The sequence below is a fragment of the Polypterus senegalus genome, chromosome 4 (genome assembly GCF_016835505.1).
Source record: "Polypterus senegalus isolate Bchr_013 chromosome 4, ASM1683550v1, whole genome shotgun sequence".
Lineage (NCBI taxonomy): Eukaryota > Metazoa > Chordata > Cladistia > Polypteriformes > Polypteridae > Polypterus > Polypterus senegalus.
Genome location: NC_053157.1, coordinates 232381296 through 232400115, shown reverse-complemented (window position 1 = coordinate 232400115; position 18820 = coordinate 232381296). Strand labels below are relative to the sequence as shown.

The 18820-nt window shown below is 45.2% G+C and overlaps 2 protein-coding genes across 2 annotated transcripts in view; one reads left to right on the top strand and one right to left on the bottom strand.

Moving 5' to 3' along the window:
• LOC120528131 (gastrula zinc finger protein XlCGF8.2DB-like) overlaps nt 1–12255 on the top strand; it is a 54212-nt gene extending 41957 nt beyond the window's left edge. The window contains exon 4 of the mRNA XM_039752188.1: nt 9461–12255. Coding sequence (XP_039608122.1) covers nt 9461–10249 — 789 coding nt within the window. The 3' untranslated portion in view covers nt 10250–12255. The remainder of the gene's footprint in view (nt 1–9460) is intronic.
• Nucleotides 12256–15021: 2766 nt separating this feature from the next.
• LOC120528147 lies at nt 15022–18115 on the bottom strand. The gene is made up of 2 exons (XM_039752208.1): nt 16048–18115; nt 15022–15238 (listed from the first exon to the last, which is right to left on the bottom strand). The coding sequence occupies exons 1-2, from the start codon at nt 16993–16995 to the stop codon at nt 15167–15169; spliced, it is 1020 nt and encodes a 339-aa protein (XP_039608142.1). The 5' UTR covers nt 16996–18115; the 3' UTR covers nt 15022–15166.
• Between the last annotated feature and the right edge of the window lie 705 nt (nt 18116–18820).

The window sequence follows — 18820 nt, the reverse complement described above, 5'->3', positions numbered from 1 at the left end:
TCCTTAGTGTCCAACCTCTCGTACACCTCATCATAGGCCTTTTTTTAGCCTTCGCCACCTCTTTCTTCACCTTGCGCCTTATCTCCTTGTATTCTTGTCTACTTTCTTCATCTCTCTGACCGTCCCACTTCTTCTTCGCCATCCTCTTCCTCTGTATACTCTCTTGTATTTCCTCATTCCACCACCATGTTTCCTTGTCCTCCTTCCTCTGTTCAGATGTCACGCCAAGCACCCGTCTGGCCGTCATCTGATGCTACAGACGGCAGAAAAATGCTCAGTTCAGACGTCCTTACTGCCTTGTTTGGGCAGCCTTGACTAGAGCTAAAGTGCTTCAAGCTCATGAAAGGACCACACATATTAAAACATTTCCCTTTTCCCTCATCTTGGATGTGTCATGATAATAGGAAGTGGGATTTCACTCCATATCTGCTGAGAGCTTCTTCGACTAACACAGAGGGTTCACAGTATTTCAAATCACTTACAAAAATTGAGTTATTGGTTTAATGTTTTTAGTAAACCCTGAAATTATTTTTGACGACTCTATGAAGAAATTCTATGCCTTTTTATTTTGACAGGTAGAAAGGAGCCTCCTTGTCATGTAGTGAGGCGTCAAATGGCCTCCAGACTGAGAAGAGAAACTTAGAAGAAAAGAGCAGACACTTGTGAGAGAAGAGTTTAACACGGAGCATGGCCTCAGCCAAAGAGGGTGGTGTGGATGAGAGTCTAGCACACATTAAAAAGGAGGACTGCGAGTGGGGGCCACCAGGAGATTGGCGCGTGAAGGCGGAGGACTGGGGAGGAAGAAGTTCTGTTTTTGAACAGGAGGAGTCCAAGGGGGAGTTTGCGGACATTAAAGTGGAGGATGTGAACGATTTCTCGGCTAGTCCTGAATGGCAGGAGTGCAAAACTGGGAATATTTTCAAGCAAGAATCTCACCCCAGTTCACGGCCCTTGTTCACTCATACTGAGGGTCTGAAATCTGAGATCTTTGAGGGTGAAGAGAACATCACTGAAGGTAATGAGAGGGAAGCAGAGAGAGAAGAGCAGTCATCTAGGAGTGTTGGAATAAGTAAGTAATGTGATTAAACATGAGCAAAAGTGAAAAAGATAGTATATTGTAGTGGGGGTTATCTTGATGTTTTTAGGGGACAGAATGGAGAGCGGGACACATGTCTGATTGAGTTGAGACATACAATACAATACAATTTTGTATAGCCCAAAATCACACAAGAAGTGCCGCAATGGGCTTCGACAGCCCCTCAGCCTTGACTCTCTAAGAAGAAAAGGAAAAACTCAGAAAAAATCCTAATAGGGAAAAAAGTGGAAGAAACTTTGGGAAAGGCAGTTCAAAAAGAGACCCCTTTCCAGGTTGGTTGGGCGTGCAGTGGGTATCAAAAAGAAGGGGCTCAATACAATACAATACACCGAAACAGAACAAACCCTCAATACAGTATTAAAAATAACAATATTACAAGTATTGAGTAGAATTTAACAGTAGGTGATATCATATAATAGGATTTGGATTTGTTTAGAGTCTTGGAGACCCCAACCATCAAACTGCCTCCCCCTATTGGCCATTCCACAGCTGAGTCAGCCAATCCGATGAATGGACCCCTCTACCCGACAAGTCCTGCTCAGGTGCATGAGTAAGCATAAGCTGACCAACCAAATAATATAATAATATATTTGAAAAGTTTTCGCTAACAGCTAAAGGGCTAACGTCTCCATCGTCTGACTTTCACCACATAACACTGAGTGCGTATTGCAAGAGAATATTTTGCTGTTTATCGAGGTGCCCAAAAACCCACATTTCTTCAAATGTGATGAGGCAAAAGGAACAAACGTGCACAAAAATCAACTCGGAATCATTACATCTGAGCAGTAAAGGTACAGGATTTAGTTTTCTGCCAAAGGACAGTCATGTGAAAAAGAAAGTGCACCCTCTTTCAGTTCTAAGGTTTTACATATCGGGACATAATAAAAAAAAATCATCTGGTCTTAAACTGAGGTCAGTACAACCTCAGATGAACAACAGCACTGCGTCATGATTTATTACAAAAACGTAGCCAAAGTGATGAAGCAGTGTGTGAAAAACTAAGTACCCCCTTACTACTTCCATAGGGATTAAGCGGGTGAGTATCAGCCAGGTGCTGTTCATCAAATGCCCTCGATTAATTGATCATCAGCAAGTGGGACCCCCTCGATAAAAGCAGACATTTTGGTAGTCTGCCGATCTGTGTTAACACAATGCCAAGGAGGAAAGACAACAGCCATAATCTCAGAGAAGCAATTGTGGCTTGCCATCAGTCTGTCAATCAATCAAACAGTTGGACGTCCCTCACTCTACAGTCAGAAAGATTATATTCACAAGTGGAAAACATTCAAGACAGTTGCCAAGAGTGGACGTCCCAGCAAATTCACCCCAAGGTGCAATTCCAAGAGAAACTGCCAAAACCTTACGAGCTCCACCTCAGACTCTACAGGCCTCAGTAAGCGTGTTCAGTGTTGAAGATCGTGACAGTAGAATGTCTGCGACTCCACAATGCATTGCGGTGGATGTAAATGTGAGGTTTAACGCAAAACTCCGGCCCTGAGTCCGCTGCAGGGCCCAGTTAAAGACTGTGAGGTACAGCATGAAAGAAATGAGAGGAACAGTGAGAACACAAGACTTAGTAAGTGCTAGGGCTGTCAGATCATGGAATTCATTTTTAAACGATCTTATTCAAAGGCAAAAACCGATGTTTGATTGAGAAGATGATGTTGGACATCTCAGGGTCCACACGGTTCTTGAGGCTGATCCTCCAATTAGCTGTGAACCCCCCAGTCTCACTGAGATTGAACCAGCTGAGGGGAGGAAAGGCAGCAGGGATCTGTGGTATCCGGGGAGGTGAACTTCTCCAGGCTGGTGGTAAGGCTGTCCTCCTGGCATTGCAAGCAATCTTTGCTTCCATTTGGGAGACTGGCATCATACCAACTGACTGGAAAACGGGACTTGTCGTCCCTATCTGGAAAGGGAAGGATGATCGCCTGGATTGAAGCAACTACAGGGGGATAACACTGCTCTCTGTGCCAGGGGGTCATCCTCAATAGGATCCGTGATCACTTGCTCACCTACCAGCGACCGGAACAGTCCGGATTTACACCTAAGAAGTCTACCATTGACTGCATCCTGGTGCTGAAGGTTCTCATGGAGCGCAAACACAAATATCGGCAGAGTTTCTTTGCAGCCTTTGTCGATTCTCGTAAAGCATTCCCTCAGTTGATCGAGCTGCCCTGTGGGACATCCTGAGGGTTTGCGGGATCCCCTCGAGGTTGCTGGATATCATGGCTGGCCTGTCCACTGGTATTGTGAGTGCTGTGGAGTGTGCAGACAGACCCTCTGTGTTTTTCCCAGTTGATTCTGGGGTTCGTCAGCACTGTGTTTTTGCTCCTACTCTGTTCAATGCTTGTATGGCCTGGGTGGTGGGCAGGGTCTTGGGGTCCAGTGGCAGGGGGGCTTCTGTTGGTGAGGAGAGATTCACGGATCTTGACATTTGCTGATGATGTTGTGATCTTCAGTGGAGGCTCTGATGGGGGCTCTCAAGAGTCTGAGCGAGGAGTGTGAGGGTCTCGGCTTGTGATTAAAACCAAGAGCCAGGCCTTTAATGACCACTTGGGCACGGCCATCAGCAGTGTGTCTCGTCGAGAGGTTTACTTATCTCGACAGTGACATTCATGTCTCTGGTGACTCTTCCTATGAAGTCAGTAGACGGAATGGGAGAGCATGGGGGGTCATGAGGTCACTGGATAGGGGTTTGTGGTGTTCCTGATGTCTCTGAAAAAGGACGAAGGTCCAAGTCTTTAGAGTCCTGGTGCCCCGTTTGTGAGACATGGACACCATCCAGTGACCTGAGATGAAGACTGGACTCCTTGTGTCTCTTCTGAGAATCCTTGGGTGGTTTGACTTTGTGTTGCTCTCGGAGTCCCGAATGAGGCACATGACCTGCATTGTGAGGGAGCGTCAGTTACGGCACTACGGCTATGTGGCGCGTTTCCCCCTGAGGGTGATCTGGCTAGTAAGATCCTTATTGTTGGGGATCCAAGTGGCTGGACCAGGCCAAGGGGTCTCCACGTAACACCTGGCTACAGCAGATATAGGGTTGCCATCCAGGACCCCGAGTTGTTTCATCGTGTGGTAATGCGCTGTACCAGTGTATGCTCCCCAACTTGACTGTGAAAAAGCAGGAGTTTCTTTTACCCGCACTGAGTCTCACATCTAGCTGCAGTATCTCACTGATCTGTTTTTACGCTTCACTTCCACAGTCAGCCTTTTTAAATTTTGAACAGTTAGCTTGTTATATTAATTACTAGGATGTACAGCCAGATCCCCCTACAATGTCATTCTTTTTTTCCTGCCCCGCTGCCCAGCACTTTGTTCAACAAGTGTACTCAGAGCAGTTTTTTCTCCTGTACCCTAGCAGTATTGTTTAGCATCTTATTCTGTCCCGTTTGATCTTAAACCAGGGATCCCCGACTGATGTTTAATGCTAAGACCTTCTGAGTAAAGCAATTGTTAAGTCCATCCATCCATCCATTATCCATTGCTTATCAGAGGTCGGTCGCGGTGGCAGCAGCCTAAGCAGGGAAGCCCAGATCTCCCTCTCCCCAGCCACCTCCTCCAGCTCCTCTGGGAAGACCCCGAGGCGTTCCCAGGCCAGCCAGGAGATACACAGTGCATCCGGAAAGTATTCCCAGCGTATCCCTTTTTCCACATTTTGTTATGTTACAGCCTTATTCCAAAATGGATTAAATTCATTTTTTCCCTCAAAATTCTACACACAACACCCCATAATGACAACATGAAGAAAGTTTACTTGAGGTTTTTGTAAATTTATTAAAATAACAAAACTGAGAAATCCCATGTCCATAAGTATTCCCAGCCTTTGCTCAATACTTTGTCGATGCACCTTTGGCAGCAATTCCAGCCTCAAGTCTTTTTGAATATGATGCCACAAGCTTGGCACACCTATCCTTGGCCAGTTTCGCCCATTCCTCTTTGCAGCACCTCTCAAGCTCCATCAGGTTGGATGGGAAGCGTCGGTGCACAGCCATTTTAAGATCTCTCCAGAGATGTTCAATCAGATTCAAGTCTGGGCCACTCAAGGACATTCACAGAGTTGTCCTGAAGCCACTCCTTTGATATCTTGGCTGTGTGCTTATGGTCGTTGTCCTGCTGAAAGATGAACCATCGCCCCAGTCTGAGGTCAAGAGCGCTCTGGAGCAGGTTTTCATCCAGGATTTCTCTGTACATTGCTCCAGTCATCTTTCTCTTTATCCTGACTAGTCTCCCAGTTCCTGCCCCCCACAGCATGATGCTGCCACCACCATGCTTCACTGTAGGGATGGTATTGGCCTGGTGATGAGCGGTGCCTGGTTTCTTCTAAACGTGACGCCTGCCAGTCACACCAAAGAGTTTAATCTTTGTCTCATCAGACCAGAGAATTTTGTTTCTCATGGTCTGCGAGTCCTTCAGGTGCCTTTTGGCAAACTCCAGGCGGGCTGCCATGTGCCTTTTACTAAGGAGTGGCTTCCGTCTGGCCACTCTACTATACAGGCCTGATTGGTGGATTGCTGCAGAGATGGTTGTCCTTCTGGAAGGTTCTCCTCTCTCCACAGAGGACCTCTGGAGCTCTGACAGAGTGACCATCGGGTTCTTGGCCACCTCCCTGACTAAGGCCCTTCTCCCCCGATCGCTCAGTTTAGATGGCCGGCCAGCTCTAGGAAGAGTCCTGGTGGTTTGAACTTCTTCCACTTACGGATGATGGAGGCCACTGTGCTCATTGGGACCTTCAAAGCAGCAGAAATGTTTCTGTAACCTTCTCCAGATTTGTGCCTCGAGACAATCCTGTCTCGGAGGTCTACAGACAATTCCTTTGACTTCATGCTTGGTTTGTGCTCTGACATGAACTGTCAACTGTGGGACCTTCTATAGACAGGTGTGTGCCTTTCCAAATCATGTCACATCAACTGAATTGACCACAGGTGGACTCCAATGAAGCTGCAGAAACATCACAAGGATGATCAGGGGAAACAGGATGAACCTGAGCTCAATTTGGAGCTTCATGGCAAAGGCTGTGAATACTTATGTACATGGGATGTCTCAGTGTTTTTTTTTTAATAAATTTGCAAAAACCTCAAGTAAACTTTTTTCACGTTGTCATTATGGGGTGTTGTGTGTAGAATTCTGAGAAAGAAAATGAATTTCATCCATTTTGGAATAAGGCTGTAACATAACAAAATGTGGAAAAAGTGATGCGCCGTGAATACTTTCCGGATGCACTGTAATCCCTCCAGCGTGTCCTGGGTCTGCCCCATGACCTTCACCCGCCCAGCCCCAACCAGGGAGGCGTCCAGGGGGCATCCTGACCAGATGCCCAAACCACCTCAACTGACTCCTCTCAGTGAAGGCAGGAACTCTGGCGTTCCAACTCTCAGTTGCTGAAAATGGCTCTTGGGATAAATGTTAAGTAACGGTCACAATTCTGATTTCTTTACTTTTGTTACAACACTTTAAAGAGCCTGGTCACCCAACACTCCTTGTCCCACAATTAGCCTCCGTCTTGCGTCGCTGCTGGTTTGACCCATAATGCCTAAAACAACGAGGTGTAATCAAAAATATGCAGGCCACCTTTATTAAAATCTAGATGCATCTCAAATAGACCGCATTTACGCAGATCCTGAATGATACTTTGACGATCCGGCTTTTCCGGGTGCTTCTTATTCTGAATGCTCCTCTATGAATGGTGTATTGCCACTCGCAAATTGGACACTTTCAAGTGAATCAAATATTCCATCAGCCTCTTTTGCCCACTCTGTTGGGTATATCGTCGGTGAGGTATATCCTTAACCCAGTATTCCAGAAATGGAAAAATACAAAATGTTTAGGTGGAGTGGTGGCTCTGAGGCTAAGGGTCTTTGCTGGTATTGGGAAGGTTGCCGGTTTGAATCCCACCCCTCTCAGAAGCCCTTGAGGAAGGCCTTTAATTGCTTCAGGGGTGCTGTACATTAGCACTCGGACCCCAAGGGGTATGCGATAACTACAGTTCATTGTACGTGAGCAATGACAATATCATCATTAGCATTACTTCTCTAGCTGTGCTCACCCTGCTGCAGTCTTACTAACTGACCACCTCACATTCCTCTTGTTCTTAAACCGCTCTGCCTGCTTAGTGCAGAAGCACTGCCACTTATTCCTGAGCTCTGTCACTCCGTTCTCTCTCTCTCTCAGAAAGGTGCCCTGTGATGCCCCCTCCCTGTGTGCTGGTCCCAAACGACACCACCACCACCACCAATCATGCTTTCCATTTTCCACACCAGTCCATACAATTACAACACACGTCACAATATGTGTAGCATGTTCTAGGGGAGTTCTAGAAACGGGACCCACGTCACATTGTCATGAGGGCTTAATGGTTTGCGAGTAATAATAAATAAATAACTAAAAGCATTGATGATAATGTCAAGGAGCATGTTGCCAGCGTGCATGGCACAAAACTCATTTTTGTGTCCTGATAAGGACTTGTGTGCCCAGGCAATCAGTGCTAGACTAAAGACAGCATGACGATGCATATACTCAGGATTTTGATGGCTCCTATATTTAAATAACAGTTGCACGAGTACCACTAGGATATTTTTTGCCCTTAGTGTTCATTCTTGCTGTGGCCGTCACCATGATAATTAAAGTATTAATTAAAGTTCATTCAAATCTGCATGTAATGCCCAGAATCATTTACCCAGATTAGAAAATATTTGAATATTTAGTCAGTCATTCATTGTCCAGCCCGCTATATCCTAACACAGGGTCACGGAGCTCTGCATTTAATCCCAAAAGTGTCCAGTAAAGGAGTGTCGACTGTAGCTGGTGCATGTGCTCTCTTTCTCTGTCATAAACCCAATGGTTTCTTATCTTTGACAATCTATTATTATTTTTTTTGCGATGAAATATTGATTATGGGAGAGCACGGTGCCACAGTAATAGCAGTGCTGCCTCACAACAGGGAGACTGGAGTTCAAGTCTGGTGGTGCTCCCAGTGTGCGGTTTGCACGTTCTCCTTGTCTCTGTGTGGCTTTCCTCAGACAGTTTAAAGGCATGCAGGTGGGGGGCATTGATGTGTTCAATTGTCCTTAGTGTGTGTGTGTGTGAATGACTGGCACCCTGTCCTGGGGCTGTTCTTGTCTCGTGTACGATGCTTGCTGGGATAAGCGCCAGGTTCCCAGTGATCCTGTTCTGATAAGTGGGTTTAAATGATGGATGGAACCCTAACCCTTCTCAGTTCATTGAAATAAGTCATAACTGTATATAAACATCCATCCATCATCCAACCTGCTATATCCTAACTACAGGGTCACGGGGGTCTGCTGGAGCCAATCCCATCCAGAACAGGGCACAAGGCAAGGCGCCAGCCCACCACAGGGCACACACACGCACACACACACACACAACAGGGACAAATGCAGACACAGTGAGAACATGCAAACTCCACGCTGGGAGGATCTGGGAAGCGAACCCAGGTCTCCTTACTGCGAGGCAGCAGTGCTACCCACTGCGCCACCGTGCTTCCCCTTTGAATATTTACATATTTTTAATTTTGCTATTCAAACTTTATTTTTTGGCTAATTTGACAGCCCCAGTAAGAGCAAGTGAAAATAATAAAGAGTGGGGAGTCAGTCGTGACAACTGGACATGGAGGGGCTTGAACTGGAGTTCGGCCCACCACCCCAATTCATCAGCTCCATGTGGCTTGTAATTCATGGTTCCATTTTCTTAACCTGGGGCTGTGGGCAGCTTTAGGAATAAGGCAGACATCAACCTGAAAGTGGATGCCAGGCCATTACAGGGCAGACTGGCACACGCATCCACACTTGGGCACACCAGATGGTGATTAACACAGCAGGCACATCTGTGGGAGGAAATGTGGGAGAACATGCAAAGTCCACACACTCAGTGGGTAGAGAAGGACTGGAATTCCACAGTGAGGTAGCGAAACCAACTAGGGTTGCCACCTGTCCATTTTCAGTCTCTTTAAAACTTTAAACTGTTTGTGTTATTGCAGATTTCCACGACAATGGCAGCGTCTCCCCATCTTCATTTGCTCAGCAGTCACGGAACTGCAGACTGCAAGAGAAGAGGGACAAGGACAAGATGAAGACATCTACAAGGAGATCGAAGAATCTGACCTCAGCCTCTCAGCAGTGCAATTCTGTTCGTGCTACCAGACTAACACGGGGAGAAGGTGTCAACATTGATCAGCAAGAAGTGCTTACCACAAATCAAAGGGCTTTATATGCAGAGCGAGGGGATGGAAAAACTTTGAAAAGCAAATCTGATTGTGATAATAAGTGGATTCATACAAAACAGAAGCCGCATCCCTGTGCAGAATGTGGCAAGCTATTTTCGTGCATCAGAAATCTTAACTTGCACAAACGAATTCACACGGGAGAGAAGCCCCATTGCTGTCAAGAATGTGGCAAACGATTCTCACAGATCAGCAATCTGAAGAGCCACTCGAGAGTCCACACGGGAGAAAAACCGTATTGCTGCACCGAATGTGGCAAACGTTTCTCCCACAACTGCAGTCTTCAGACCCATGAAAAAATCCACACGGGAGAAAAGCCTTATTGCTGTACTGAATGTGGGAAACGATTTTCACAAATAAGCCAACTTCAAAGCCACACCAGAATTCATACTGGAGAGAAACCTTACTGTTGTGTTGAATGTGGGAAACGATTTTTGCAAATAAGCCACCTGAAGTGCCATATGAGAATCCACACCGGAGAGAAACTTTATTGTTGCCCAGAATGTGGTAAGCGATTTTTAGACAGCAGCACTCTTCGTAAGCATGAAAGAATTCATACAGGCGAGAAGCCCTATACCTGTTCTGAATGTGGCAAACGATTCCCCTACAGTAGCAGTCTTCAGAAGCACACACGGATTCATACTGGAGAGAAGCCGTATAGCTGTTCTGAATGTGGCAAACAGTTCTCTGACTGCAGTGCCCTCCGCAGCCACAGGAGAATCCACAGTCGGGAAAAACCTTATTGGTGCTGCGAATGTGGCAAACGATTTCGCTACGGTAACAGTCTTCGGCTGCACACTCAAATCCATACCGAAGAGAAGCCATATTGTTGTTCCGATTGTGGGAAACGATTCTCCAATAACGGCTATCTTCAGAAACACGCCAAAATTCACAGCGGCGCCAAATCTCATTGAACATTCCAACAAGTGTGAGGAGAGACAGGTCCATCCTGTTTGTTGAGATTGTCCAGAATAACCTCAAGTCAAGATTTGAAGGTCCCTACGTCCTCTGCTCTGTCTGCAACACTACTTGGTCATTTATTACATGTGGCTGTGGTTCTTTTGCATGAAGAAGAAAAAATGTTCTAATTTTTTTGCAAAATCTGCCCTTACGTTTCCCATCATGTGATTCGGAATAAATTTTACAGTAACAGCTGGGATCCACTGTGCTAATTGCATTCATCATTTTAAACCCTTCCATCCTGTCAATTCTTAATCGCTGCTTGAACTGATAAAGGTTCAGCTCTTTCAGTCTCCTCCTATAGCTCATACTTCTTACCCCCAGGATCAGCTTAGCCTCTCTTCTCTGGACCTTTTCTTGTGCTGCTATGTCTTTATTGTAGTTTGGAGACCCAAACTGCACCCAGGACTCCAGATGAGGCTTCACCATTGTGTTACAAAGCTTGAGTAGAGCCTCCTGTGACTTGTACTCCACACATCAAGGCGCTATATAACCTGTTAGCCTTCTTAATAGCGTCTGAACACTATCTGGCTGTAGACAGTGATGAGTCCACAACGACTCCCAAGTCCTTCTTATATGGGGTGCTTTCAAGTTTCAGTCGTCCCATTCTGTATTCAGAGCTAACATTTTTACTTATTAAATGTAACACTTTGCAGTTCTTTACATTCAATTTCATCTGCCACAAATGTCTAAGTCCCTCTGAGATGGCTCAACAGATTCCAGATCATTCATCTATCTCAGTATCATCTACAAATCTAACCAGATTATTGATCATGTTGTTTATGTGTATTAAATAGAGAGGCAGCCCCAGCACTGAAAGGTCCACCAATTTCACCAACACCTGTCACTGAAAATGTTCTTTGCACCATAACCCTTTGTTTCCGGTGCCTGAACCAGTTTTGTGCCCATCTACACACTACACCTTCAACACTGACCACTAAACTCTCATGGAGTACCTGAGCAAAAGTCCTCTGAAAAGAAAGACAATTATCATCATATCTCCTCCATGATTGTAGGCTTTTGTTGCTTCCTCATAGAAATCCAGCATATCAGTGAAACTTGACCTTCCTCATCTAAAACCATGCTGACTGTTCAGTGACACTCCTGTTCTTGCCACGTGTTGCTCAATCGTTGCCAGTTAATTTACCTGTGATGCACGTTAACCCTGCTGGCACATAATAACTTGCATCAACCCAGTCACCTGTCTATCAGCTCTCACTGACCTCCTTTAGCACTCTCATAAATATGATCCGTTAGATTTCATCCTGTTTAATCCCAGCAGCACTCCTCCCTCTACATTTCCAAATCACTAGATCCCTTCTTAATATTTCATGTCGCTGCTCAAGGCTATCCACTTCTTAACATGCACAAGTTCAACAAATTAGCCTTTTAAGTGTCAACATTTTATTATTCCCCATTGCTATTCCTGATACACTTCACCTCTTCCTTGACTGCTAAAGTATTAAAAGCATCTCTTTAGGTCAGCTTTCTCCTTCTCTCAATATTTCTTGCCAGCTGCCTTTTAGCTTTTCTAATATCCCTTTTCACAACCGCTCACATTTATATCCATTTGGGAGTTTTCAATCATTTTTTTTTCTGCTTCTACATTTTAGGATGAATTTGTCCTGCATTTACTGTAAAACACTTTGAAACCTGATGCTCTTCTCCTCAGCTGTCACCACACAGAAGAGCTTATCCAAGTTAATTGTCCTGTAGCTTGGCTACATCTGCTCAAAGTTTTTTCTACTAAAATTAAATGTAACTGTTTTTGTTTTAGAATATGCACTCTGCCAGAACACCGTGAACACCGCAATGACATCCACTGGGGCTCCTTTATACAACGGCAACACGAGACATGGGGATTGCGACTGTCAACTCACAAGCTTTATGGATTTTTAATGTTAGTCATTCTGGGGTGTGCTCAGATCATATTATCTATCTATCTAACATAAAGTTCCTTTATCTATCTATCGATCTATTATATATTGCCTTTCATATCTATCTATCTATCTGATAGATAGATAGATAGATAGATAGATAGATAGATAGATAGATAGATAGATAGATATGAAAGGCACTATATAGATAGATAGATAGATAGATATGAAAGGCACTAACTGATAGATGATAGATAGGTAGATAGATAGATAGATAGATAGATATGAAAGGCACTATATAATAGGTAGATAGATAGATATGAAAGACACTATATAATAGATCAATAGATATGAAAGGCACAAACTGATAGATAGATAGATAGATAGATAGATAGATAGATAGATAGATAGATAGATAGATAGATATGAAAGGCACTTTATGATAGATCAATAGATATGAAAGGCACAAACTGATAGATAGATAGATATGAAAGGCACTATATGATAGATAGATAGATAGATAGATATGAAAGGCACTATGATAGACAGATAATAGATAGATATGAAAGGCACTATATGATAGATCAATAGATAAGATAGATAGATAGATAGATAGATAGATAGATAGAGAGATATGAAAGGCACTATATAATAGATCAATAGATATGAAAGGCACTAACTGATAGATAGATAGATAGATAGATAGATAGATAGATAGATAGATAGATAGATAGATAGATAGATAGATAGATATGAAGGAAAAAGAAAGAAAGAAAGTCAACTCTGCACAGACACTACCAGGCTGGTATACTGCACTTGCTCTGTTAGAGGGGGTGAGGCAGCAGTGGTGGGCACAATGCCATGCTTTAATAAGCAAGATGAACTGAAATGCATTAACAGATCACAATAAAAAAACACAAATGTAGTCATGTGTGGTGAAATGCTGGACTTGGAATTTTGGTTTTCATTGTCTCAGTTCTTTGGATTTTTATCACAATATCCTTGTCAAGTATTAGCTTAGTTGTATCGTGACTTTCCTTTTGACTTGCATTCTGAAATTTCAATTCTTACCTCGACTCTGACCTTCCCCACTCTGCCCTGATATTATGGGTCTGTCAGCCAGTTGTGTATTCCTTTGTGTTACTTTCATTGTCTAACATCCCCCATTTACACATCCCTCAGAAGTTATTACTTGTTTGGGACAAACCATCATATAAAGTCCAGTAGACAGACCTGCTCAAAAAAAATCGAAGGAACAATTTGTGGTGCACCAGGAGGAACCCAGGAGCCACTGCATCAGCATAGGGTCTGACAATTGGTCCAAGGATTTCATCCCAATACCTGGTGGCAGTCAAGGTGTTGTTGTCTAGCCTGTAGAGGTCTATGCGTTCCTCCATGGATATGCCTCCCCAGATATACTATTAGTGACCCACCAACAAAGCAGTCGTGCTGAACGATGTCACAGGCTGCATAACGTTCTCCACGGCTTCTCCAGGACATTTTGTAGGCTCTGCCAGTGCTCATCCTGTTCCTCCTCACCCAAAGGAGCAGATAGCAGTGGGTCCTGCTGATGGGTTAAGGACCTTCTATGAGGGGCCCTGTCCAGCTCTCCTAGAGTAACTGCCTGTCTGCCTCCTGGAATCTCCTCCATACCCTTGAGACTGTGCTGGGAGACACAGCAAACTTTCTGGCAATGGGAGCACTTATTGATGTGCCTGCCATCCTGGAGAAGTTGGACTACCTGTGCCACCAAACTCTGTAGGGTTCAAGTATGGCCTCATGCTACCAGTAGTGACACTGACCAGTGACAAATGCAAAACGAGTGACAAAACAGATGAGGAGGGAAAAATGTTAGTGGTCTCCCTCCAGGTGTGAAACCATTCATTCCTGTTTTGGGGGTTGTCTCATTGTTGCCCCTCTAGTGCACCTCTTGTTCATTTCATGAACACCAAAGCAGCTGAAACTGATTAACAAGCCCCTCTGCTACTGAACTGACCAGATCAACAGCCCACTAGTTTCATTGACTTGATGCTATACTCTCATTCAAAAGTGGGCCTTTCATGTTTTTGAGCAGTAAACATCTCTCTTATATATACAGTATAAGCCAAATACCACTGGCTCACTCATCACGAAATTTCCCGAACCATGAGGACTTGGGACTTGAAATTTGGAAAGTAGGTCACACTTGGCCCTTAGGTTCTTGCTAAGAAACTGTTTTAAAAATTTCGTGGTCCAAGCGCTAAATTTCTTATAGTTTTTTTAGACCCGTTTGTATGTCTGTCTGCTTTTCACAAGAGAACTACTTAACGTATTTATTTATTTATTTATTATATAATTTGCTTGAACATTCCGGTTGATTTTCCGACTTTCTCATCGCGCTAATTATCATATTTCGCTTGCGGTACCGATTAAATAGCACGAATCCGAGAGAGACTCGCGGGGGGCGGGGCCCTCTTCACTCACGCGTCAGCATAGGGGCGTAACCTTAACTACGCTTACCTAGCGAACGAAAGAACTACTTAACGGATTTAGATCGAGTTTTTTTTTTATTTATTTTTTTTTATCTAGTATATGCTTGAATATTCTGGTTGATTTTGCGACTTTGTGCATTTCCCTAAGAATTATAATTCGCTTGCAGGAGCGATATATTCGTGCTAATCTGAGTCAGAGGCTACGGGGCGAGGGGTAGGGGAAGAGTGATGTCGGGAGTAAAGAGCTGGGCCGAGCCCTCCTCACAGTCCTATTTCACTAATACGCGGGCGAGGCAGCGGGGGATGGCTAGTATACATAGATATAGATAGATACATAAAACTGGGACGCAGAGATGCACGAGAGACAGGAAGGAGAAATCTGGTTTCCAACGAAAAGTAACTTTATTGTTGAACAGGCGAGAACATCTTCCAGGGTTAATCCAAGACAGGAGCTTTTACTTCTGCACACAAGATACAAGCAGCGACCAGGGCAAACGTACTGCTTTAGCTCCTTTCTTCAGATTTAACAGAACACAAAGTCGTCTTCTTCAAGCTGGTTCAGCGGCTGCGAGACGCCTGTCGGAGCAGACACAGTCTAGAGGAGAGAGGAAAGGAAAGACCCAAAGGGCAAGTGAGAACTTCAGTTTTAAATATTCTAAACTTTACGTGGCAAGCAAGTTATGCGGTTAAGTGCCCATTGAGACAAAGGAAAGTTAACAATGTGCTTGTTTCTCATTGATATTCTCTCCAGTGGTGGATTCAGAAGAACAGTTGTGCTAATTTGCCGTTGGTTTACAGTTTAGCAGAGTGTCAGCACGCGGCTGATGGTGACAGCCAGCCGGAATGTGCAGCAGACCGCCTACCGAGATATTTTAAAGCGTCTGCCGCCATCAGAGATGACGAAAAGGCAGAATAGCGGGGAGCGCACTCAAATATCCGGTACGTGCGTGCGTGTGTGCGTCACACTGGCCTGGAAAACGTTACGTGTACAATACACTACGTGCTCTTAACTGCTGCTGCTGATGGACCGTTTTCCCACACTGTACAAATTTGGTTCGTTTTCCAAGCCGGCTTGCCGACAGACTCTTATCAGTGACAATCCCCTACCTTTCTACTAAAGAAACAGACGCTTTGTAATCATCAAGACTCGCAGGAACAAGGCGTTCCTCTTAAAAACTGAGACTTCAGAGTGAGGTGTCCGATACCGCAGTCCAAACTCTAACCCCCCCTCTAATATTTCAGTGGAAGTAGTACACTCTCATACTCCTTAAAATTCACATGACACGCTGCAGAGATCGCTGCCAGAGTCAAGCATGAGGCAGGGATCTCGCGCCTTGCCAAGCTGACAGAGACCCTAACGTTATCGTCCTTAAAAGATTTAAAGGGAACATGAGAGCAACAAACCTCAGGCAAGCTGATCTCCAAGGTCTGAACTGGTGGTAAGCAACACTCCCTTGCCAGATGCCCAGACTGATCACAGCGAAAGCACCTGCGTTCGGTCCCAGCTGCGGAATTTCCTCGACGGCGTCTTCTGCCCGGGGCCCCTGCCTGAGAGCCCCCTCTAGCGACGTCAGCGACTCCACGATCCTGGGCTTGAACCTGAGACACTGGAGATGGGTTTGGCACAGCAAGTTGGTCCGAGGTAAGGAAAGGACGAGCCGGAGCCTGAGGTTGAGGAAAGTAACCCCTACGATTGGCCTTCGGACGGGGACGGGGCGGTTGAACAGGAGCAGGAGCTATACTGGGGTAGCCCGTCTTCCTCCAAACGAATTGGGCGCCTTCCAACCTGCGGGTCACATCCAACAGCGAGTCGACATCACTGCGGAGCATTTCATTACAGAGGTCTTCGCTTATCCCAGACAGCACTACGTCAATAGCGACTTTTTCGACGATGCGCTCGATGGAGTCTCCACGAAACCAGCTGTGGATAAGGTACTGCAAGTCTTGTATCTGCCCCCCGATAGGGCGATTAGGATCGATCTGCCACATCCGGATCTTACGCCCCTTGGCCAAAGAGCTCAAACAAGTATTAACAAGAATTTGCTGCTTAAAATAATCATAATCCAGTCTCTCAAGAGGAATGTTTCGCATAACCTTCAGAGCATCTCCGGTCAAAAATGGGGCCACAATGGCAGACCAATATCGCCTGTTCCAGCGCATGTACGTAGCAATATGTTCAAAGCCAATGAGGAAACTCTCAGGATCGTCCGTAGGATCCATTTTCACGAGCACATCAGTGGGACGGACAGGGGCTGGAGCCCACGCAGGCATATCGTCCGGATCAGGTGGAAGGGGGGCGTCCTGAGGTTGTTCACCTTCAGCGGGCAACTGCTGTTGAGGATCCATCTGCATAACACCACCACCTGATGCCACTTGAAAAGCTTGGGTCGCGGAGTCGCTCGAGAGACAGGAAGACGAGGCCTTTAATTCTTAAAACAGAAAGCTTTTAAGACTTTTATCAAAAACATGAGCGTTCACTTCAGCACACAAAATACGAGCAGCGATGGCGCAGACGTCCTGCTTCAGCTCTCTTGTTCAGATTAAAAGAACGCAAAGCCTTTCTTCCTCGAGCGAGTTGACAAACGCAGTCTAGAGGAGAGGGGAAAGGAAAGACCAGAAAGGCCGATGAGAACTTCAGTTTTAAATCCTCTAAACATCGAGAGACAAGCGGGTTACGCGGCAAGCGTGCAGCTGAGCTGTAGAGGGACAAGTGAACATCCATCCATCCATTATCCAAACCGCTAAATCCTAACTACTGGGTCACGGGGGTCTGCTGGAGCCAATCCCAACCAACACAGCCTGGCGCCAATCCACCGCAAGACAAGTGAACAGTGTGCTCGATTAACACTGCCTGGAGTGTCTGAAGAGCACTTGTGTTTTTTTTTGCCATTAATTTATCGTTTAAAGGAGTATCAGCGTGCAGCTGCCGGCGGAGGGCAAGAGGAATACGCATTAGACCACCTACTTAGGTACCGTGAATCAGTGGCGACAGCGGTCACTATATATATCGTGAGATTTTTAAGACCCCCAATAACCCTCCCAACCGCGTTGTGCGCCGACACTCTGTGAACGCAGGCATGCAGGGGATTGGTTGTCCTCTGTCGGTGCAACTGCAAACTCGAAGGCCCCCGAGTAACGCGTGTGTCAACCGACGGTTGATGCCGCGGAACGTTTAAAACCGGCCGTTGATCTGACCTATATATTCACTTTCTGTCTTTTCGCTTGTGCAGGAAAGCTATCTGCTCTTCGGATCAGAGAAGGGAGCGAATGCAGGATGACGCCATTGCCGTGTTTTACAAGTGAGTACGACTCTGCTGTGAGAACTTTATCTTTTATGTAACAGAAACCGTGTCTTAACAGCTAAATGCATTTCTCCCTCTCCCAGCTCCTCCCTCTCTCTCTTCCGGTTCCCTGCTCCCGCAACCTACATTACCCCGTAACATTTAACAGTATTATACACAAATTATCACACATTCACCGTCCCTACTTGCATGCTACCCGTGTTTGAGTGACAGTTCAGTCTGAATAAATGCTTTCAGAGTGTTCCTGTCTTCCCAACAATAAAGCTGATTTTTTTTTTTTTTTTGGGAACCTGGACTCGCCTCTTTCTCTGTGATGCGTGAGTCCCTATCTTGCACCCCAAAACACAAGGCTGAGCCACAGTACCTCAACAAAACCAGCTTTATTCAGCTTGAAACATGAACAGCACGGTTATTTATTGTAGGGGGATCTACCACTACCTGCATTTATTATGTGCCTTACATCACCCATCGATGACAGGCACTTATTCGCGGCGATATGCTGTCTTCCACAGACGCGGCTCCGCCCACGTAGTAGTGAAACAGGACAAATTTTAAAATTCAATAATAATTTATATTAAGAAGAATTTATATTGATAGCTTTATTATCCGAGGTCCTGTGAGGTCCCGCTCCCCCCCTCCCCTCGGCCCGCAGCCTTTCTCTCGGATAAAATAATCGCTGCCGGAAGCGAGCTATCATTCTGAGCGTGATGAGAGAAGTTGCAAAATAAACCGGAAAGTCCAAGCAACTTATAGAAAAACCGATCTAAATCCGTTAAGTACACTGTAAAAAATTGCCAGGATTTCACAGGTGTTAACTGTAAGTTTTCACAATAAAATACTGTATTCAGAATTTTTGTTGTAATCACAGTAAGATA

Excerpts from the sequence above, each read along its gene's own strand:
- LOC120528147 (XM_039752208.1), bottom strand. The coding sequence starts at position 16,995 with ATGCAGATGGATCCTCAACAGCAGTTGCCCGCTGAAGGTGAACAACCT. Across the intron at positions 15,239-16,047 it reads TGGAGATCAGCTTGCCTGAG|ACTGTGTCTGCTCCGACAGG; the intron begins GTTTGTTGCTCT and ends TCTCTCCTCTAG.